Source organism: Strix uralensis, chromosome 4 (assembly GCF_047716275.1).
Source record: "Strix uralensis isolate ZFMK-TIS-50842 chromosome 4, bStrUra1, whole genome shotgun sequence".
Taxonomy (NCBI): domain Eukaryota; kingdom Metazoa; phylum Chordata; class Aves; order Strigiformes; family Strigidae; genus Strix; species Strix uralensis.
In genome coordinates this window covers 130,360,495-130,384,138 of record NC_133975.1, presented here as the reverse complement: position 1 = coordinate 130,384,138, position 23,644 = coordinate 130,360,495, and the positions used below count along the sequence as shown (strand labels likewise).

At 45.3% G+C, this 23,644-nt stretch overlaps 2 protein-coding genes across 4 annotated transcripts; one reads left to right on the top strand and one right to left on the bottom strand.

The window, feature by feature from the left end:
- Nucleotides 1-561: 561 nt before the first annotated feature.
- On the bottom strand, nt 562-17,835 carry L2HGDH (L-2-hydroxyglutarate dehydrogenase). Its single transcript, XM_074869237.1, has 10 exons — nt 17,743-17,835; nt 17,412-17,527; nt 15,425-15,576; nt 12,307-12,438; nt 9,967-10,129; nt 9,385-9,419; nt 7,688-7,855; nt 5,640-5,797; nt 4,301-4,432; nt 562-3,335 (listed from the first exon to the last, which is right to left on the bottom strand). Exons 1-10 carry the CDS (start codon nt 17,823-17,825, stop codon nt 3,140-3,142), a joined length of 1,335 nt encoding a protein of 444 aa, XP_074725338.1. The 5' UTR covers nt 17,826-17,835; the 3' UTR covers nt 562-3,139.
- Nucleotides 17,747-23,118, top strand: DMAC2L (distal membrane arm assembly component 2 like). 3 transcript variants are annotated; one of them, XM_074869242.1, is made up of 5 exons: nt 17,747-17,877; nt 18,169-18,278; nt 19,348-19,556; nt 20,379-20,550; nt 22,566-23,118. In XM_074869242.1, the coding sequence occupies exons 2-5, from the start codon at nt 18,175-18,177 to the stop codon at nt 22,678-22,680; spliced, it is 600 nt and encodes a 199-aa protein (XP_074725343.1). In that variant the 5' UTR covers nt 17,747-17,877; nt 18,169-18,174; the 3' UTR covers nt 22,681-23,118. The 3 variants fall into 3 exon arrangements, 2 of the variants coding, with proteins under 2 accessions (XP_074725343.1, XP_074725342.1); XM_074869241.1 differs by having other exon boundaries at nt 17,772-17,914; XR_012629003.1 differs by lacking the exon at nt 17,747-17,877 and having other exon boundaries at nt 17,959-18,278; nt 22,566-22,752; nt 22,905-23,118.
- The last annotated feature ends 526 nt before the right edge of the window (nt 23,119-23,644 follow it).

The following is a 23,644-nucleotide window of genomic DNA, read 5'->3' as shown; positions in this document are numbered from 1 at the left end:
TTTCTGCCAGCACAAGTGTGATCTTATGACAGGTTTCCCAGAGGAGACAGGCGCTTGCAAAGGCAGCGTCAGCTTTTGCTCTGTGGCCTTAACTCTCCAGCCGCATCAGAGCAGTTTCCAACAAAATATTTATTTCTGTGGGAAGACACTTGTTCCTCAAACCCAAACTGTGAGCAAAAAGAAAAAGGTAATCCCCAAGTGCAACTTCAGAGTAACTGTAGTGAGATCCACGAACCTGCAGTCTGGACAGCCAGGATGCCCGGCGTGATGTTCCAGGTTGGGTGAGCTCCTCAGCCAGCGCTCCACCCTCTCCTCACAGCCCCAGAACGCCCGTGTTCTCCAGGATGTGACATCCCTCTCTTCTCCAGACAGCCTGAACTGCTCCAAGGTGTGGCAGCGGTGACCAGACACAATGAAGGGCCCTGAAGGAGCTGGTTTTCCCAAGAGCGACCATCCAGTAAGTCCATGGCATGCTGCACTATATCATTTCTTCACAACATTTTAAAAAAAAAAGATATAATATGCCATACTCTCCCCAGAGTTTAGGACTGACACTTACAGTTTAGGATTTACGGGACACTTTGGGCAAAAAAAGCGTGTTTGTCCAAAGCTGTCCTAATGCATTTATTCAGAATGTCAAGAATTACCATTCCACCTGCCATTACAGGTCCAGGTCAGGCTTAATTAAGACTGGTTCTGTCTACTGCACACATACCGGCGTGAGAAAAAGCTGTGAAGTGTGATAAGCATTGATAAAATACAGGTACTTTAGGAAGACAAATTTGGTCACATGTGTCCCCCACAAAATAAAGTAATTCCTATTACACAGAGCTATATCCTGCCTAATTCAGATGAGAATTAGCAAATACCAGTGAAACTTTTCTGCAAGTCAGGAGAAATACACAGGCTTTACAGCAATTAGAAAACCCCATCACGCTATTTTAAACATAATAGAGAACACACAGTTATTAAGCTATCCAAGTGAATTAGACCCTTGTGGAAAATTTATTCATACATTTTCACACTTCATGGGCAACAAGATGTATGTTTGAAACCCATTATCATAGTTCTCTGAAGTTATTCCTTTAAAAAATGTTTATAACTTTATCTCTAAAAATATAAATATTTCACAGAATGCTACATAAAGGTTTATAATTTAAAATCTTCAGTTAACCTCCACCCCAAAATAATCATCTCCTGAGAGTAAGAAGCACAGCAGGCTGCACAGTTAAATGTTCTGACTTAAGATTCACCGTAGTATACGACTGCTTTACATTTTAATGTTCTTTATTCTGTTAATACATGTTAGGGCCACACCTCGTGTGGGAGGAAGTTGCTTTTGCAATCCTTTTGTAGTATTTACTGTTGATAGGCAACACTTCTGGTGGGGAGTGAAGATATGATTGTTCCATTGTGAAGATACAACTTGTACACAGCCGTATGGCATTTTAGCATTTGGAATATCTGAGTCGCTGTCTATTGTGGCTAAGAATGACCAAAGCTTATCTCTGAAGGGCTTATTATTTGAATTTCCAGTTTGTGCTTATACGGGAGTCACTCTTCTGGTAAAGTAGATGTCACCAGGGCAAAAAAAAAAGAAAAAAAAAAAAAAGGTTAAGCCCTTTCTCTCTCAAAAGCAGCTCAGCTCTGTACAGTAAAAACATCAGCTAGCACGCCTGACCTCCTATGCTAACACACTCCCTTCATGCATGTGGAGAGGAGTAGAGAAAGTAACTTTAAAAACAAGATGTGTATGGCAAATTGCCTGGTAGCAAACTACCCACAATTATCTGTATTACCCAACATCCTGTGAACATCTGCTTTAAAAGTATTCTCAAGTACTTTGTCCCTGGGGCCACATAATTCTTTTTTGTAGCAATTATGCAGAACACACCGAGATTCTCAGTTAGCTCAGTACTAAACTTGTTTAACATCTCTCTCTAGTTTAAAACACGCTCTCCACACAGACTCTCTTCCAATATCAAAAACTTCAAATGTCAGTAAGGGTTTAGAAGCGTAACCAGCACTTTCTAAGCTCCCCTCTTGCCAGCCGTGGGGGAAGTGGGAAGCCTTCCTGACTCATTGCTGTTTGGGCTCCAAGGGAAGCAGTGTGCAACATGACTCAATTAAGACAGGTTTCTGTAGCTTCCCTCCTTTCACATTTGCTTTTACAGCGACCATTTCCACTGGATTGCTCAACATGCTGTGCAGAGATAAGCTCCTTTTGCACTACCAGTATTCAAAAGAAAAAAAAAAAACCACAAAACCACTGAAGTCGTTTCTGATCAGTGCTGACTTCCAAGATTTAAGTTAAATGAAAAATGACTGGTTATGTATACATTTTAATTTCCGCTGTATAAAAAAAATAGAGACAGCAATCAGATAGACAGCATATCTGAATGGCATATCTAAATTGACTTGGAGTTGGTAATCCCTTGTTAGGCTTATTTTTCTGTGAAATACTCTACATTCATGCAGAAGGCTCTGAATATTGTTTTCAGTCTCTGACAAAGCCCTTAATTCCATATCAGCAGAACCCTTAAGCCAGGCTTATCCTTCTATCTCCATTACTTTAATGTAAGCTAGGGGGCTGTAGACTCCAAACGGATTTCAAGGGAGTCTGAGACAAAGCACACAGAGAACCACCCCACGCTTGCGGATTTTCAGAGGACCGACAGCCTCTCCAGAGTGCGAGGAGGAGACAGCGTTTAACCCGGAGGCGTGGGAAGTCTGTGTGGGCAACCCCACCACAGAGGCTCTTCCTGCTCCACCTAAAGGCTGCTACGGTCGGAGAGACCCTCCCGTTGTGCTGGGCGCCAGCCCCTCGGCCAGCTGTTCCTGCTCGGGTGGACAAACCTTTCCTGCCAACGGGGCTGTTTGCTTCTTTCTTGCAGACAGCTGTACTGCCCCAGGTCTTCCCTGGCACAGTAACTCCTTTATTCCTGAAGCTGGGAAGTTGTGGGCTGGCAAAGCCAAACATTTCAACTGCTGGTTTTGCACTGCGCTGCTCTACCAGCGCTGATCTCGCAAGCAGCACGTTGCCTGTTTTATCTTTGTCATTAAAGGCTGCAGAGTTCATTCAATGCAGACAAGCTGCTACACAGACGAGAGGGGTAAACCTGCACCACACGTCAATCGTTCACAATTCAAATCTTCGCTTCGCTTCATCTGCAATCATTTTTGCGATGGCAAGGGAGGAGGTAGCGGCAGGAGAAGGGGCATTTCTGACGTGAAGAACTCTGCTTCCAATATCTCCACTGCCTCCATCAAATACAAAGTCATCTACCAAATTTCCGTCAGTGTCCAGTGCTTGAGCTCTCACTCCAGATGGACCCCTGCAAAATAAAGGAGGAACTCACCATTAGAAACAAAATGTTTTCTGAAATCAGAAAACCAATTCTGTTCCAACCTTGTGGAGTTGCCCAGGGAAACAGTAAGGAAGGCAGGCTGTGGAGTCAAAGCCCAGACAGGCTTTTTTGGGGGAGCACACGGAAGTTTAGCACTTGTGAGTCAGAGTGGGAGATGTCTCGCAGTCGTTACGGTAAAACGAGGGCAGGTAGCCAAGCAGAGAATCTCCTGCATCTTTCCTGGTTGTGAAGTTACTCTCCTCCCCACACACACAAACATGCCTTCTCTTTTCAAAAAGGAAACCCTTTGTTCTGAAATAGCAAGCCTTGTCAAACATGAATTTCATGCCAATGGTATACTGCCTGAGCTGGCAGTAAACTCCCTTTTACCACGCTCAAGCTTTTCTTAATTCTGGATTTCCTCCCTGCAAATGTTTGGACAGTTAAACCCACCTCCATGTACCTAAATGCCTCATCTTTCCTCACAAGTCTCTTCAGTTCCTTAGTGTTTCTGAACTCCTTTGAATTAGTTTCTCTCTCCACACAGTAAAAAGTTGAATACAGTTTTATTGAGAGGATTAAACTAAGTCAATATTCACTCACTAGCAACTCGCAGTCTGGCTTCTCCTCTGAATTTCATTAGTGGTTTGCTTGCTTTGTGAACTCAGATTATGTTCAGGCTACTGTACGTGTCACTAGGATAACGGGACTTTTTCTTTTTTGTGAATATGTCACAACTGTGAATTTCAGCCTACGGAGAGCGTAGAAAGTCACACAAATACTCATCAAACTTGCCTATACACAAGCAAACACAATATAAAAGACCTTCCTGCAGAAAGTATTGAAATGCTTCTATGCTTTGGTAGAGGAAGGGGGTAGCTACATTTGCTGCTGTTAAAAATAAGAGATTTAACAAGCCCCTGGGTGTTACGAACAAGAAAAGTTTTCTTTACCTGAGTACATCATTGATGGTGACCTCGGGGATGAACTTCTGAAGCTGCTTCACCTGTGCGCTAAGGAAACACGCTCTGTACATTTCACTCAGTCCGTAGGACAAGTTTCTCAGCACGAGCTTCCATAACCCACTGTGGTGAGAAAAAAAGTAAGACCACATCTTGCACAATAAATGCAGCCATGTCAAACAAGTGCTAAGAAGGCAGCAAATGCAACTGCACGGCAAAAGTTCCCATTCCCAACATCAGTGACCTGATCAATGCTTCCTACTTGAGAAATACGTTTGGCCTTCCCTGCCGCAACAAACCTTGTTTACAGAGCTGTTGCATTGCACTTAATTCTTTCTCTGAGAATTAACTCTGAACTCCAGTCCTTCCTATGCCCAGGGCTTTTCTCTGGTCCAGTCAAATGTCAACCCACATGCAGGAGGGAAGACAGACTTTTTTCCACAATCATTCTGAAAAGATCACCACACTCCTAAACCCCTCAGCTTTCAATCAATGAATCTTGCTATGTCTTTGCAAATCTTGTTTGCTTGTTTTGCTTTCCCCAAGTCTTCCAGTATAAAAATCTATAAATGATCAAGAGGCTTTCACCTCTAAACTTTACTTTAATAAACTGCATTAAGTTGAGCTGCTTGCCAAAAAGCTATTTTCCAGTTCGCTGACCTGTCTTTTAGCCTTTCCTGGGATTCTCCCCAATATTGTCACATTCTTTTTCAAGTCTAATTTCTAAAATTGAGCACTTGGTAGCGGTCTGTCCAGCCCCTCAGAGAGAAGCAAGCTTTCTCTCAACTTCTACAGATATTTTGTTCATTTATGTTTGCCATTTTAGCAATGATTCCCAGTTCCTCTCATGCTTTCTCAGTTTCCCAGCTGGCCCTTAATGTATTTCCTAGCACTTGGACATTCTTTAAATGTGTATTGATGGTCTGACAAAGTTTAACGCAGCAATTCAAACCACTCTGTGTTCTCTCTTCTAAGCATCCTCTGCAGGTATTTTAATCACACTGTCTAGGTTGATTAAAATATTACACTGCGCTGGACCAGAACCAACCCTGGAAGAGCTCCACTAGCAACAACATGGCTCACCAGGACCTTCCGATGAGCAGCCACATTCTCAGACCAGCTGAGACATGTCTTGGTAGTTTATGAAAATTCAAATATTAGATCACATGAAGTCAAATGTCTTGGAGAAGTCCACCCTTATCAGCACAACTGTCTTTAAACACACCAAAAACTTGGCAAAGGCAGGCTTTTTGACAAGAACTTGCTTCCGTGGAGTCACAAGCTGATATTTAAATAACTGCGTTCAGCAGACAAAAAGGCAAGATATTACCTGTATGTTACAGCATCTAAAAAGTCTCCAGTGCTGAAGTCAAACAATCTGTAGCCCTCTCGCTTAAAGGCCAGTACTGCATTAGGACCAAGCCAGACACTGCCATCCATTCTGGGTGTGAAATGAAATCCCAGAAAAGGGAACCGAGGATTGGGAACCTAAAGCAGGATATGACAGTTATTACAACTGTTACAAAGCAGATCAGAGAAACAGCCACGCAACCACTCAAGTCAATCAAGGAAACATGGAAAACATCTGTGAGGAGAAAAGTACAGATATTCACAGTTTATTGTGTGAGAGAGGGAATAAAACAAACTAAAACACAGTAAAGGAGATGTCCTCCCAATGAATGGAAATAACTATTTTTAAATGAACAAGTGAAAAAGGAAGTAAATCTGCCATTTTATTTCCAATCACTGCTACAAAATTTGAGTCATATAACCATACAATTGGCTCCCGCACTTGTTTTTTTTGCTTGTTAATTGCGCAGTTAAAGCACCTAACTAATTTAAAACACGTAGGAACAGAGCGGGGCCAAGTAAGACTGCATCTTAGGTAAAAGCAAAACAAACAACAGGAAAAAAAAAGTACACGTGATTTCTCAGGATATAAATCAACCCACAACAAAACCAACGACACACTAATGCTATTCACCAGTAGCGATTATACTGCAATAAAATAGGTTATAAAATATTAGGAAAACCTCATCATTCCTGTATTGCTCAAAACAACATGCAGTTAGTTAGCAAACCTGATTAATGCTAACAATAAGTATCTGCAGTTTCTTTGTTTGCGAATGGGATACAGTGTAATTGTGTGCAAAGGCTGAAACAGAAACAAGCTGTCTATACACAGATACAAATATTAAACAAGCACACCTCTTCACGAGCTGCCACTTCAACATCTTTAGCTATTTACAAAAGGTGACTACAGAGGTGACTGTTCTAGTTGGAAAATAAGCAAGTATTGGGCATTTCTCAACAAGTATTGTTATGACTAAAAATTGCTTCAAGATATGTTCATTTTCTATATTCAGTGCACTGTTTTTCCTGTGAAAAATATGCTTTTAATACTTTCAAAGATTAGTGCAACCAGTTCACAAACTACATTTCATTTCTGGTAACGTACCACTAAGAGTCGCACAATTTTCTAATCTTATTACCACATTTGGCCATAACAAAAAATTTCAAAGTGTACAAAGCTATGAAACAAGGCTGGAAGGTGCCCTCCCATCCCAGCCAGTTCCTCCCTCCCAACCCAAGACAGGATCCTGAATCATTCCCAGGTGGGAAGAGGTCAAACACCCAATGCCCAGGTTTCCACAGTTTCCTGAGGGCGACCTGCTCAGCAGGCAAATCCAGGTTCATATTCAGAAAAGCAGTATTTCAATAAATTTGTCATTCAGGGCAGGTAATTTCATTAATTAACTGGCCTATGCTGGCCTAGGAATTCTCTCTCCTTGCTTGCTCGCTTCACTTTCGGTCTGGCATTGCTCCTCTTCATCATTTGTCTATATTAGATGGTAGGAACCTTGTCCTTTTCCTCCCATGTCTATTTTTTGTCATACAAAGTAAAGCTAATTCAAAGATGAGGTTGAGAGGCAAATATCTAAATCTGAGCTTTGGGTATTAGCACACAAGATTAAACCCTACACCTAAGCAATTAATTATTTACTGTTGTTCCTCATTGACCTCTGAATCCTGCCTAGGATTTTATAACATAAAGAAAGAAGTCAGGCTTTTGTGGGCATGTGGCTATCATGCTAAATGTTTCATTCCTTCCCTATTAAAAAACCCCCCAAAAAACAACAAAACCAAAACACAAACAAAAAAACCCAACTGGCAATAACTTCCCACATGGTACTTCTACCTGTTCCTCAAGAAATAACAAAAACAAGCTGTCCTGTCAGAAAGCAACTGAATCTACGTCCGCATGTTGTGCATCACTATCTGCAGGCTAACAAAAATAACCATGTAATATTGCCCTTATTTCTGTAGTTTCAGCAGTTCTTAGAGTACACTATGAAAGACAAACAGAAGAGTACATACCGGATAAATATTTCCTTTAACCATATAGCACTTTTCTGGTTTTAGCACCAAATAGTCTCCACGGAAGGGTACAATACGTGGTTCAGGGCTGCAGCCACTGATCTCGGACAGGCGGTCTGAGTAAAGTCCTGCACAGGTCACAATGTGCTGACAGTAGATTTCCTCACCCTGTGGAAGCAAAAACCAAACCAAAACGACACAAAAAGTCAACAGATCTACTGAAAAACCACCCATCACCTACAAGCCTTGGGAAAAAAAAAGAGTCAAGACCAGAAAACCACATTTTCAAAAGGAGGCAGAATTGTTTCATTTAATTCTTTAGACTATTCTCCTTTACTCCCTGGAGGAGAACTGTCCTAAAATGGCAATTCATTGGGCAGGTAGGAGCGGAAGAATCTTTCTAGAAAAGGGACAGGGAGGGGAAGAAAAAACCAGAATTAAAACCCCCCCGTGTTATCGATTCTCAGACTACCTTTAAGCTTATTGTCCAGGGCAGAGGCCTAACGCATCAGCATCAAAGACTCTGCCCCTCCAAGGAAACCAAGCGTCTCCCTGGCCAGGGCTGCATCGGGTGCGTGCTCCGTGGGGTAGCAACAGCACCGCAACGCGTTCCGTTAAATAAAGCTGTTCACAGATTTCGCCCCACGCACCGGCAGCGGTCATCCTACTGAAGGGTAGCTTATCCAGAACGCTATGCAAGTTCGTAGCACACGGTTACAGAGAGCTTGTTAAATACCTTACCATCTAAATAAACCTTACCATCTAAATAAAAAACATTACCATCTAAATAAATAAACCTCACCATCTAAATAAATAAACCTCACCATCTCAATAAAAAAAACTTTACCATCTAAATAAATAAATACAATCACAAACTATTATCTAGCGAACTATATAGCTCACAGTATTTGTTTTCAAATACTATGGGGTTTTTCTTCAACTAAAAATGTTTTCATAAAAAGAATATTTTTTTTTTCAAAAATCAGTATTTGGTGAGAGAATCTAACAGATTTTGGAAGCTACTTTTTAATGAAAGAGCAGAAATAGAACAAGAAAGCAGCAGCACCAACTTTAAAAACTACTGGGGGGGAGTGAGGTTGGGTTTTTTTGTTTGTTTGTCTTTTTTTCCCCCCTCCCAAAGATGAGTACAGATAGTCTCTCCTGAAGGTGAAAAGGTTACAACTACAGTGCCTGTCCAGCATTAACTGACTTGCAGGAACAACACCAGTATATGAACCCATTTTACTAAATTATCTTGTGGCTTTCTGATGACAAAATGATTTTAAATGCCTCCTTATCATTTTTATAGATGCCAGAGACCAAAAGCAAACATGAAAATAGGTGTTTCTCACCAAATAAGTAAGTCATTAAAGGAGTCCTTGGGACCAACAAGCATAAGAATGTGCAAATAAAGAAGATAAGGGACATACATAGTTAAACCTAAGTTAGGCAGCAGAAAGAGAAAGTTATTTTTTAATTATTACTCCCAGTACACAGCAAAATCTGAACATGCTCATTGTTAAAATTGATTGCAGTTGTTTTATAAAAGCAGTCCTAGATGACAGTGACCATGTTACTAAACAGCAGCTTTTTAACTTCTTTTTAGAGAGCTGATTAATCCACCAGAACTTAAAAATTCTTAACAAAAGGAGAAACAGCTTCCTATTAAGCAATTAAATCTTCAGCTTAGTTCTTACCTTTGAGTTCCTAACAATGACCGGGTACTTTAGTCCTGTGATAGAATTAGACAAGAGAAGGAATTAATAGAACACGTAACAGAAAACTGACAGAATGAGCAGCTTGTCATGATGAAGGATTTTTCCACACGAATATCTTCAAGCTGTGGAGGAACTACTGTTGGACAGAACTGATGTTGTCAGACATAACTGTATTTATGAATTAACAGCGGGTTTTTATTCTTCCATATGCGTACCAGCACAGATCCAACCTGCCTTCCAGGATAAAGAAAAAGCACTACCACAAGAATACACATACAATATTCAGCTAAATCTGATTTTAACAGGAGAGAACAACCTTCTTCCTCAATTTTACTATCACTTTCTTCCATCAGCTTTAAATGTTGCAGCTGAAGGGTGACCTTCCTGCAAAAACAAAAAAACAGTGAGCTTGCTTAATAGTCTCACTAACATAATTTTGTGTTTTGTCTCATCCCTCTGAGACAGAAAGGTTCAGAAATGTCATTTCAGTTAAAGCAAACGTGTTTTGACCAAAATCTTTGGCAGGACTGTAGAAAATGGAGGGTAAAAAAACTGCCTTACCATCTTCACTTTCTGAAGAACTTTCTTTAGCCATCTCCATGTTTGTCACTTCAAAATCAGTCAAGATGGTCCCACCTGCTTCCCGGAAGTCTTCAGCGTAGGACTGGGCCACTTGTTTATAATTCACAATGCCGGTATGTGGAGAATCAAGGGCCATCAGACCCTGTATTAAGATACAGGGGAACAGTGAAGGCTGTCTGTGGGCTTTGCTCTTCAATACAGAGAATATTTCATCTGGAATAACGTGCCTTGCTGTTGAGAAGGGAGTACCACTGTCTCCCCATCCCTGGCTGCTTGCTCCTCGCCTCTCCACGTGCCAGCTCCAGCTTTCACGTTTGCTGATGACTAATATGGCAAAAACTACTTACGGTGGATTAAGTAATCGTGTAACTACAGCATAAATGAGTCTTCCTGACAGAGCGCTTAACGATAAAAGAGGTTACCTAACCTTGGCTTTAGCTAAGTTGTCCTTATTTTTCACTATGCAATTCCACCTTCCAGCGGTCACTTGGGAGCTCTACCCGACGCGCGGCTGCTGCCAACGCCTCCTGCGAGGCCGAAAGGCGCCGTCTCAACACCTCCTGCATGGCACGGCAGAGAGAAAAGTCTCTTCTGAATAAGACAACAGCCCAAACTTGTCCCAGCAGAAAGCAAGGTTCAAGTCCAGTGCGTAGCTAGAAATTTTAATCTTTCTCAGAGATGTTTTACTATCTTTATACCAAAAAGGCTCAGTTTCTCACATAATTTTTATCATGCTAGATGGCATCACAACATTTTCCTAGTTCTGGCTATAAAATAAGGATAGTAGGACTGCTTTATCTCAGAGAGATGCTGCAAGTGTAACTACACTAAAAGACTGTCAGCCACTCAGATACCACAACAGGGACCATTTACAGGACCAGGACAGCCAGAATGGTTGGTAAAACTGTTTTTTTACACAAACCCTTTCTCTCCACCTGATACACCATGCAATGTTGATAACACCATTCAAGTTCCCTTTGCTTACGAGGAGAGGACTCAGTTCAGGAAGCCAAAGCAAATGAAGTAAGACCCATCTGAATCTACTAATTTGCAGAAGTAAACACTCAGCTGGATCTTGAACAGGCAAAGAATGTTTGAAGGAGCAGATACAAAATGTTTATGAGGAAAAAAAGATCAAAAAGATTCCTCTCTAGAAAATTTTTGTCTGTACCTACAACAACTCATAGGCAATGAGTCACGTAGCCACAGCAATAGCAAGCTGCCAGATGAAACCGTTTGGGGAATTTATACCCAGTTTTTCCTTTCAATCAAAGATATACTAAACAACAACAAATCTGTATTCCATAAACTACTCACATTTCTCCTGCTGTGAAAATAAACAAGTTGAGAAGTGCTACATAACAATCACATGTGTAGGAAGCAAGCGGATTGAAATTGGCTTGATCTAAATCCACACTTACAGATGGGAAGGAATTTTCATTGCTGCACTATCAAGCTTTACTGTTAAGTTAAATAATTTTAGTGGGCAGGAGCGGAATCATCTCAGCATAAACTCAGATATAGCAGCTCTAACCTGGGCAAAGGAAAAGCTGCCCATCAACCACAAAAACATACAAGCAAGCACCTGCAAGGAGAAGGGGAAATAATTAAAGATTAAAAAAAAAATAAAATCACTCATTGTCATTGGTGAGAGAACTGGGTTTTTTTTGTTTCTGAGCATATACATCGGGGAGGACAGGGCTGTGTAAAGCTGGGAAAAGGCTGAAGTTTGAACAATTTCTAGGCTCTGTCCATTTGCCTATAAATTCAGTCCCGCACAGGGGGACTAAGGGACTACAGAGTCTCCTACTTCAGCTCACATAACTGATGCCTTTTGTAGGCCGCAAGTGAAATGGATTACCTGCTCTCTAATTAGTGAATGCTGGCCCCTACGAACAGCCAGCACCTCACGTACAATTAGCGCAGCAGCAGCTCTTTCCGGCTTCAGCACATGGAGAATGGATGAACTATGAACTGAGGAGCAAGAGGAGGAGAACGGGGCAGCAGCAGAAACCTGGGGTGAAGTTAGTGTCACCAGGAAAGATTCTGCAGGGTCACCTTATGTTGTGTTACACCTGGTCTGAGCTATATGTAATGGCAAATGCATGTGAAGGATTGGGCTGAGCTAAAAAGTTCCAGAAATAAATGGACACATTTATTTTTGTTGACAATTATACTTCTGGGTTTTCAGGCTCTTTTGAACTTGTCACCCATGCAAATTACCTCAAGGCCAGAAACATATTTATGTTAAATTAAAAAATAATATCACCTGAGAACCTGAGATATTATACGCCAAATAAAAGTAAGCAAATCCCTTACCCTGCAGAAGGGTTCTTTCGCTTTTATTTCTTTTGCTCCAATCAGTTTCAGATCTTGAACGTTGTTCTGCAGCCCCCTTTCATACAGAGCTTTGAGTCTTGGAATTTCATCTTGTTCAACGGCTACAATTAGCTTCAGAAAAGATAACAAGGCAGACCAGTGAGCAAAGCAGTCAAAGCCAGTTCAGGTTTGGCGTCAAGTGCAAGGTAACAAGCAAGCAATAGTGAATTAGTGAACAGCGAATTATATTCAAGGGGGGGAAAATGTGGTTTGTGCCATTAGTTGCACAAGGTTCTATAAATACCTGTTATTACTGAGAAAGCACTAATCTACTAAGGAGAGTGAAAAACAAATGTTAAACTGTAGTGTAAGTTACTATCAATGGATATTTGCTAAAAGTACCATGAGACTACAAACCTGAATGTGAAAAAAAGAGAATATGATTTTAAAGAGCCACTGGGATGCTTCCAAAAATAAAACTGAACTTAACCCAAGATGTACAAATCTCAAACAGTCTCAGTAAGGACGTGTTCTGACGTGGTATCTAAACCAAATTGCGCCAGCTTCGCTTCATTTGACCACGTAGTCAGCTCACAACTATCACAAGAGATTTATCCAGGCTATGAATTACCTGTGCCAGGTTTGCACAGACCATGCTACTTCCAGGCCTAGCTCAGGACTGGCAACACAGAGACACTCAGTTCTCCAAGCCCGGGGCTTCTTTATGTAAAATGAGCTGTAAAGCCTCATCATCATCTTCCCTTGGAATAAACACGGCTGGGGAAGGTGACACAGAACGAGACAAATTCAGTGTCAGCAAAGGACCAACGATGCTGCTGGGTCAAGCTCAAAACCGACTCCTACAGAGCTGTCTTGGTGCTTTTTGTCGAGAGGAGGCTCGTCACGGCAGGTGTACTGCTGCACAAATCCACAGTGCCATCTTGTGACCAGTGCTGCAGCGGAGGGAGCCCAGCCGGGCCAGGACAAGGAGCACCCACCAACGCTGCCCCAGCCAGGGATCTCCGCTCTGCACCCCCGAGCTGGCGCAGACCCGCACCCAGCTGCCAGCGGGCCTGGAAGGGGCGCTTGTCACATCAGAATGGGTCACTTTTAAGAGAAAGGCTTGTGTTGTCCAAGGTGTTTCTCACTGGGGCAGTGAGAAAGTCGGGTGATGGTTTAAAGTGACCCAAAGTGGTTCAGACAGGAGTTGAGTGTAAAGAACTGCAGAGGGACCTTTGGGTGAATGAGCAACTAACAAAATGACAGATGAAATTCAGCGCAGATGAACATGAAATGATGATCATAGAAAAAGCACTCCCGGCCTCACGTACAAAATGATGGAACCCAAGTCCAAAGTTATCACTCAGGACCAAGATTTTGGGGTTAGGATAGATGATCCTATGGAAACATTGGCTCAATGCCTAGTGACAGCTGAAAAGCTCTAAATTGAATGTTAGGAACAACTCGGAAAATGACACAAAGGGAACTCTACTACTTCACTGCAGAAATCCAGGGTCTGACCACACCTTGAATGCTGGGCGCAGTCGTGGTCCTTGTATCAGAGATGAATTAAACTAGAAACAGTTCAGAGAATGAAGTCAGGGTGGAGAGAGTCATGAAAAAGCTTCTCAAAGAGGAATGACTAAGCAGAACTTAAGATTCACCAGCTGGAAGGGACGACTTTGGGGGAGGAGGGGATACAATACAATTATGTGCAACTTGGAGAGCGTGGGCACAGATCAACTGTCACCACCTCTTCCAAGACAGGAGCTAGGGGCCATCGGATGAAGCTTGTAGGAGGCAGTTTGAAAACGATGTAACTTCATGCAGTGAGTTGTTGATCTCTGGAACTGCTCATCAGAGTATACTCTCATGCAAAAGCTTTTAATTGAAAAACGCTTGGAAGAGAAATCCACTGAGAGTCACCACAGACAAAACCGATCAGGCTCAGAAAATAATTGAGCTGAAAAGAATTGGAAGCTGGAAGAATTAATCATTTGCTTGTCCTGTTCTCATTCCTTCCTGGGTCTCTGTTTAAAGACACTTCCAGAAACAGGACACAGGGTTGGGTAGACCCCAGGCTGAATCAGTACAGCCACTGCCCTGTCCCCAGCATTTCAGGTTCTGTTAGTGGAGGTAACACGGCATAAATCCATGTAGCCGGGTCACATCTGGAGCTGTTTTCAAGTCACCGTGTCTCTTCAGAGCCCGCTATGCCAAGAAGCACGGTGTGCATGTACCAAGAGCGTTCCTTGGAACTACACAGGTGCCCCTCCACTGGGCCTGGCTTCCACCACTACCTGGGATATTTCAGCTCAGCTCACAGCTAAGGAGGATTATTATTTAGGCCCAGAAAAGAAACCGATGTGAGTTGCCGGAAAGATGAAGACAAAAAGGCACGTTCATCCTGAAGGCAGTGTTGCAGAAACTCATCTCTTGGGATGAGGCGATTCCAGCAGGGACAGGGAAGGGATCTTACCCCTGGACTCGGCACTGGTGAGGCCGCACCTCGACTCCTGGGTTCAGTTTTGGGCCCCTCACTCCAAAAAGGACATTGAATGACTCGAGCGTGTCCAGAGAAGGGCAACAAAGCTGGTGCAGGGTCTGGAGCACAGGTCTGATGGGGAGCGGCTGAGGGAACTGGGGGGGTTTAGTCTGGAGAAGAGGAGGCTGAGGGGAGACCTCATCACCCTCTACAACTCCCTGAAAGGAGGGTGCAGAGAGGGGGGATGAGTCTCTTGAGCCAAGGAACAAGCGCCAGGACAAGAGGAAATGGCCTCAAGCTGCACCAGGGCAGGGTCAGACTGGCTCTTAGGAAGGATTTCTTTGCAGAAGGGGTTGTTGGGCGTTGGAATGGGCTGCCCAGGGCAGGGGGGGAGTCCCCATCCCTGGAGGGGTTGAAGAGTCGGGTTGACCCAGCGCTGAGGGATCTGGTGGAGTTGGGAACGGTCACTGTGAAGTTAATGGTTGGACTGGAGGATCTTCAAGGGCTTTTCCGACCAAGATGGTTCTGTGATTCTGGGAGAAACACCACAACCAGACCTACGCTATACATTACAACATACATTATACAGTCTGTTTCCAAAGGTAAAGTAAGACCACAGAGCAGTTCCTCTACCTTCCCACACCGTTTATACGGTATTCCCTTCTGGTCACAGTACTCGTAGCAGAGGGCTGCACCCTGCACACACAGCTTAGCTTTCAGAGAACCAGGTTTGTAGTAAATTCCGCTGTGAATCACACCACTGTTATGTCCACTCTGGTGATGAGCTAAATAGAAAGAAAAATACGTTATTAAAATACACATTCCCGTGATTGGTTCATACCTTCATTACTTCAGCTGTCAGAAGAGCGAGCAATTTGAGGTCCTGCCCTAAAGCAGCATTACAAGAGATGCTCAAATAAGATAAGTGCACAGCAAACATGATTCCTCCCTTGGTCTCAAAAGGCCAGAAAAATACTGACACAGCAAGACCTGGTTAATAATAAACCATCACAGCTTGCAATGTGCTGAATCAACACGATTAAAAAAAAAAATCACAAGTTTTTCCTCCAAGAGCTATAAAGGCAGGCCAATCAATTCAAATTTTCTACATGTCAAAACTAGTTTTAAGAAATTCAGTTTTTAAAATGAAATGCATCCTTAAAGGCCACATCTAACACAGTGTCTGTGCAATCCTCAGTTTCTTTGGGTGTGCCTGGTAGACTTTTCAAGTATGTGTGAACTGGATTAGGTGGCTATTTCCCCTGTGTAACTAAGTAAAATAGAGGTGAAAAATATTACAAACATTTTTACTGAAGTAATTTGGGCTGGTTCTCCCTCTTAAGGTTGACTGCCAAAGGTCATTCCTGCTTCACACTCACACAACTGTTAAGAACTTCATGGTGTCCCATCTTGGGGATAAAAAGCCACTTTGTATCATACATGTAACATCTCAAGAGCAATGTATGGCCTGGCAGATGGAGTTATTTAAAGAGCTTGGGCTCACAGGTCTCATTCTGAGTTAGCCACTGACCTGATCCCTCGGGGTTGCTCCCACCTACCCTGAGTGACTGCGTATCTGCGTAAGCACTTGGTGTGAAAAGTCTGCTCACGATGAACTCGTACCCGAGTGAGCCAGAAAAACTTTCAGTGAAGCAACAGGGCTCACTCTTCCTTATTTCAAAGCCAGGGCAGATGCCCAGGTGCAGAGTGCCTCCAGATTTCCTGTGTAAGCAGGCCACGCTGGGAGCTGTGCCATTTCTCTCCGGCTTAATGCCGGGTCAGGAACTAGCGATACCTTCCCCGTTATCCCTGTGTTATTTCTTTGCTTTCGACCTCCCACGCAAAGGACAGCACCTCCCACAGCACGTACAGGGATATCCCCAAAGACGGGGCAAATGACTGTGGTTTACAGTTCTGGCAGTTAACAGGCAGGTGTAGACTTTGCAAACCAGCAGCACCCAGACGTTTTTAAGCAGCTCTACTTCCTGACCCCCTCTCTCTCCCCACCAACCCTCACTGTTTGATTTTCACTCTTCTCCTCGTGCCCCACCAAAAAGCCGTCCCGGCGCCATTTCTCCGCTCACCCTCTCTGCCTCCCGCTCATGCAGCACCGAACAGGACCTGTCCTTGCCCCTCTGCAACCTGCACTGCTCCTGCCTTGAGTTGTGCCCCCTCCTTGTCCCGTTCCCCAAAATCCCTGCTGCTGCTGGAGCCCCACGTCAGTAACATGTCACTTTCAAAGGATGAAGCCGCAAAGTTCAGTCTTTCTTAGCTTGGTCCTAACTTGAAGTCCCAGCAGAGAAGCACAGACTGATGATAACTCAGCTTCTCCACTGAAGGATGTTTTCTTAGGCGAAGGGAGGAAGAAATTCCCCGTCAGGGCTAAGTGAGCAGTGCCTGGAAATGAAGATGCTCTCTCTGGGGTGGAATCTATCACCCACTTCAGCGACAAGGGCAGATTCTCTTCCACTGCCGCTCGCCCACCCAAAAGCAGAGCTTCCCTTCACGTGTATGTTCATGAAATACTGAAGTTTTGGCGAACGTGTGCTTGAGGAAAGCTTTCTGATAGACACCGCTTAACCCCAGACACACGGGGGAGGAAGACGCCCCAGCACCATACCTAGCTCCTTCTCCTTCTCCAGCACGGCGAAGGCGAGCGAGGGGTGCCGCCGGACGAGCTCCCGGGCCGAGGCCAGCCCCACGATTCCCGCGCCCACCACCGCCACGTCGAAAGTGCTGCACAGAGACAGACACGGGCCGTCAGCTCACCCCGGGCAGCGCCTTTCCCCGCCCGCCCGCCCCGGCCGCTCATGGCCGCCCTCCCGCCGTGAGGGAAGCGCTGAGGAGTGGGGGGCGCGGGCAGGGCCCGAGGCGGCCCCGCCGAGGAGAAGGAGGAAGAGGCAGCGGGGCTCAGGCAGGGCCTTCCCCCTGCTCCCGCTCCGCGGCCTCACCTGCGCTGGCGGCGCTGGGCCCGCCACAGCGCCGCGGCCCCGCCGCCCGCCCGCTGCCGCAGCAGCAGCCCCGCCGCCGCCATCTTAGGGGCGGCGATACCCACCGCGCCGGGCTCCTCCTCGGCGGTGGCGGCGGTGAGGGAGGGCTGGGCCAGGCCGGCCTCCGCGCACGGTTCGTCCCCTTGGCCCTTGGGGACAGCCCGGCGGGAGGGGATCCCGGGAGGGCGGAGGGGCGAGCCCTGAGGCGGCGGCTCCCCTCAGGCGGCGGCGGGGCCTCCCCCCAGGGCCCTGATGCCCGCGGTTTCCCCTGCAGCCGCCGTTCCTGCTGGGCTGACAGGGCTGGGTTAGGCCTTGGGACGGGCCGCCCGTCCTGCTGCCTCGGGAACAAATAACGTCTCCGCTTCCCCCTCTCTCCTTTTCTTCAAGAACACGATGCTTTTGGGAAAAGTTGTGCGGCCGGCGTGCCGCCTAAGCAAGCTGCCGCCGCCGGGCGCCTGCAGGCACTTCTGGGGATGGCTGAATGCCGTGTTCAACAAGTAAGAGGGATGGGGTGGGCACAAGTCGACTGACGGGGCCCACGGACCCCCTGAGCGGTTTGGGAAGCGGGGAGCATTCAGTCCCAGGGCTGCAGAGAACATCTGCTGTTACCAGTGCTCTTCTTTTCCCCCAGATTGTATCTTGGGGTTGTTCCTTACCAGTTCGTAGGTACAAAGCCATGGCCTTCGTGTGCTTTGCTCCCCTCCCCGGGGTGGCTGGGGAAGCCAGCAGTGTGGATTCTTTCCCTAAATGCTGGTCCCTAAATTTGACCCCTAAATGCATTTCAACCACTAGCACAACCATGCCCCCTTGGTTGAGAAAAGCATCTAACCAACCCATCGTTTACAACATGATCCAGCCGCACGAGGGTTTCACATTTACTTTTATAAGGATAAAGCCTTTCTCTGAGACTCTTTCTCTGCCCATAACTTTTGCCAGTAATAGTTTTATTTATGTCTTCTAGCTCTGGGGAAAGGGTTGCATGGTGTAGCTGTAACAGGGCAGGATGCTCAGCCAGACTCTTCCAGGAGTCTCTTCCAAGTCTCTGCTTCTGTTTTCAGCATTCCTCACCAGGCTAAGAAAGATACCGATTTCCTGAATGGACCTGAGGATTTTAGCTAATTGCTGAAGTGTGCCTTTTTGAAAAATTGTAATTGCTGAGGAAAAAAGGCTTCAGGAATGACATACATGTGACAGGCAATAAGAAGTTTTTATATAAGCAAAATATGTTTGGGAGACAAATTGTTGTAAAGGCTTCTTCTGGGTAGAGAAAGGCGTTTTTTATCTCTCCCTACAGACATGGAATGAAACAATCATAAGGGTTAAGTCAAGCTGCATTTGTATTCTTTTTTTAGCAAAAGCATCTGCCATACAGAACAAGTTAAAAAACCCCTCATGCCAGACTGATTAAGAACCAGCACGATCCAAATAATTCCAGTAAATCATATTCTTATTTCTGACATCTTACCATGCACATAACCAAGTATTTGTTGCACAGTGTTACTGTCATCGAGACAATAAATCTGCCACCTTACAGAACATGTGTGAATGCTCTTTCTGTCCTGGCAGAGTGGACTACGAACGTATAGAAGCCGTTGGCCCTGACAGGGCGGCTTCAGAGTGGCTGTTGCGCTGCGGTGCGCTGGTGCGCTATCGAGGCTATCAGAAATGGCAGCAGGACTACAACGGTCTCCCAACGGGGCCCTTGGGGAAATACAAGATTGAAGCGATTAACGCCACTGAATCCTGCATCATGTACAGAGGATTTGACTATTTGGGTAATGTAGACACAGCTGTGCAAAGATTATACGGAATGGTCTTAGTTCAGTTGCATCAAAATATGAACAACCAGGTCGTTTTCTCGTTCCTTAGTAAGATACAGAGAAATGAAATATTTTTTCCCCTTAAAATCACTCTACAAATATTCAGCAGTTCCTAAGGTTTTGCTGGAGGTGTGGGGTGAAGTGGAAGGATATTGAGAACTTCATCAGCCCTTACCTGAAGTGACCGTAGCACTAAGGAAGTGCAACAGAAATTTGCTCTCTCGTTGAGTTCATAGTTGGTAGCAAAAAGCACTGCTTTAAATATTCTTTTTCTTCTAAATCAAGTGATGTTTTTGGTGTCTGTGAAGTCATAGTACTACTTGTTCTCCAGGCATTTATGATGTCTTCAAAGACCAAAAAAAAGTAAGCTGTCAGTTTCTGACAAAAAAAGAGATTAAAAAAATGTTTCAGGTCTCCTTTAAGTAGCAAAAACCAAAATGGGGAACAGACCATGTTATTTTTTCATTGGCAGGGGACCTTGAATTTCATGCATTGGTACGTTCCTAAATCAGAGTCACTGTTTATCACCCAAACTTGTAGAGTTTTTTTGTTACTTGCCCATGTCTTAGAATCTTACCAAAAGGATCCAAACCCTGGGGTTTTCACATATTTGAAGTACCACGAAGGGACTTTGGAGGTTCATTGTGTGTTGCGGCCCCACTGTCTAAAGGAGCGTGTTGCTGCGTGGTTTTGGAGGCAGTTACTACTTGGAGAACTTGACAACCAGTACAGGTTGTTCTGGTATTCTGAAGCAAATACTCATTTTTGTCTTTGCAGATGGTCTCGAACATGTTACAGAAATCAAGCTGCAGAAGTGTATTTACATACAGGACGAGTGTCTGCAGAGGCTCAGCGAGACGAAGAATCTGCAAAAGAGTCTCCTCCAGCTGCGGATCATTTCCTGTGGGAACGTCACAGATAAAGGCATCATCGCGCTTCACAGGCTGACGTACGTGAGCTGCTGAGCTCTCCTTGCTTCCCGCCCGCAGTTTTGGGGTTACGCTGAGTGGAAGGGCTGAAGGCTGAATGTTTCTGGGCTGTTTCCGAGGCGTGTGGGGCTGTGGGATGGCTGGGTTTGGGGGGCTGACCTGAATGGCAGCCTGGCAGGGGTGGCACTGCCACTGCAGGAAATGTTTCTTCAGGTGTGGTTGAAGACACTTGTGGGTAGCTCTGAAAAGAAGATTAACACCTTTTAAGGCTGGTGTCAGGGAGCTGGGAGCTGAGAAGGCCGGAATATCTGCTGTGGTATGGGCATCCATAGCTGTGCTTCCGCCTTCAGCGCCGAGCACAGCATCTCTGAAGGAACTTGTGCGGCGTTTGTTACGGGTGACAATAGTAACACGGTAATGGTTTAGTGACAGATCTATTAAGTGACGATCTATTAATGACTAGCAGCACTTAATCATTAATCAGTTTAAAGATTTACAAAATAATTCGGTAAAAGATGTTAAAGTAGCAACTTAACTGCAGATTTGAAAATGACAAGATTGAGAGCGGTCAGTGTGAGGTTCATGGTTGGACTGGATGATCTTCAAGGGCTTTTCCAACCTTGATGATTCTGTGATTCTGTGAAGATTCACGCTAACTTACTATAAAGTATCCTAAATCAATATACATATATGTGTATATTCATAAACACAAGACGTACAAACGCAAAGACAGACGAAAGTATTTGGATCCAGTGAAATACGTGTGTCCCCACACTCGTGAAAGTAACTGTGTACGCCCAAACACATCGGTAAGCAGAGAGGGGGGTGAAAGAGAAGCCAGCTCCAAGTTAAAATTTCCCTCTCCCCAAGGTTAAATACTCACAACGCCTCGGCATTCCTCACGGGCAATAACTGAGACTCGAGGGGGTTGACTTGGCCCCAGGCTCCCATTGGCCCTGTCGGCAGATGGTACCTCAAGGAGTTGGTACCTGAGAGGGTCCCAGCCCGGGGGAGATGCTGGTCCCAGGCCGCTGCGGTCCAGGAGAGCTCCGAGGGTCCAACTTGGTGCCGCTGTTTATAAGGTCCAAGATAACTGACATTCCTCGGGTAATTTTCACTCCGGTCCAGCTCCAACAACGGGGCATTCTGGTGTCTTCCGCCAGCTGCACAACAACTGATGGGGGTGTGATTCTGTTCCTGTTCTCCGCTGCCAGGGAGGGCAGAGCCAGGCTCTCCAAGGGGCGCCTTGGTGCTCCGTTAGCTGCCATTAACGGTCCTTCTCTCCCCAGGTCCAGGGGTGTGTGGCCCTGGAGGGGGTTAGAACCTCACCCAGCACCATCAAGGAGAGGGTGGGGGGCAGGAATTACACCACTGCAGCGTCGACGGCTGCACAAATCAGAGCAGGATGCATGCTCCCTGCCCATGCACAACCGCTGCAAGAGGGCTGAACGTGGGCAGCTTCCTTTCACGCTGGCACACGACAGGGTTTTGCTTGAGAACAAGCAACAATCACTTTGGTTTCTGCTCCTGCCCTGCTGCAGCTGCTTCTCAGGACAGGATTTGATGGGAGCCTCTTAACTTTTATTGTCCTGTTGCACCATCGCCGTGGCCTGAAGGCTCTTGGGGCAGGTCTGGGCACCGTCTGCAGGCGCTTTGGTGAACTGTTGGGTGTTACACGGAGTTACCGACGTCTACAGACGGGTGATGCAGGTTTCACCCTACAGAAAGTTACTACTCAGGACTTTCTATATTAGTCTGTTATTTACATTACGCTAACTGGTGCTGAATTGCTGTTATTACATACTATTCAATATAAAGGAAGCTGCACAGTGCGGGGGGTCCAGGATCTCTTTGAGCTGTGTAGGACTGAGCTTACAGTGAGCTAAAAGCTTTAAGTGCCCACTTCAGAAAAAAACTTCCATTAGGACCAGTAACCTTTTAAAATAAAATAACTATGGTAGAGTAATCCTTTGTCTAATTCCTGTGTCAACAGTTTAATAGGAGTTGCTGACTTTTCTTTTTAAAATATTTATAGGAACCTTGAATATTTGTATCTGAGTGACCTTCCCGGAATAAGAGAGAAGGAAATGACTGTTCGTGTCCTTCAGCAGGCACTGCCAAACCTGGAGCTGGAGCTGGATCTAGAATAAACACAACTGCACGTAACTGAGATGTATTTGATTTCATATCAAGTTAAGTTGCGGACGCTACTGTATTTCCAGGTATGGAAATAAGCCCGGATTTCCCAATCCAGCCTTAAAAGCTGGATGCAAACTCGTATGCGATTCAGTTTTATTAAGCTTCAACTATATGATGAATCAACAACAGAGAGGGTAGGCTTCTGTGCGTAGTCTTTTTTTTCCTGTTTTTATAGGAAGCTGTTAACACATCAGTTAGAAGTTTTCAAATATCTTATTGCACGGAAATGCTTGTGCAACACGACAGCGGGAGGAGTGTCGGTGTCGTGACCCAGCGGTGCTGTACTCTTGTATCGCACGTCGTTGACGCTGTGGCAGCGAGAGCTGTTCGTGCTCCAAGGATCTCGCCCAGTCGGTGGGTGATGATTTAATAAAATAACTTGTGGGCTTTTTTTCTGTTCTTCTTTCAGTGGAGCTGTCCGCAGGCAGCCTGAGCTCTGTAAGCGCTGAGCCGAGGAGCTGAGCATTGCTCGGGTTGTGGAGAAGCTGGTCTCTTAGATGGGCCCTTGTGCATGTTTTTGCTGTACGCTGGCACGGGCTGAATTAGTTCCGTGCACCTCTTTGGGTGCGGCCGCATCACTCCTAAATAAGAGAGTGATTCATCCTCAGGAAGAATATGGCATTTTTAGTCAGATTCCTAGCTTGAGGCACAGGGGAGAGGAAGGCAGTAGGCAGTGGCTCCCTGAAAGCAGATTTTGGAGTCATGTCTCGGATGCAGCTACCGCTGCATAATAGAGTCTCCTCTCTTGTCCCTGACGGCTGGCTCGTCCTCTGCAGGAAGCGCCGCTGGGCACTGAAGGGATAACGTAGCTGCAGCGTGGGGCTGATTCTTCTTGGTATTTCCTCACAGAGAGTGGGCAGGGATGGCGTCCAGAATTGGAATTCCCTGCCTGGCTCCCTCCTGCATCCGGAGCTG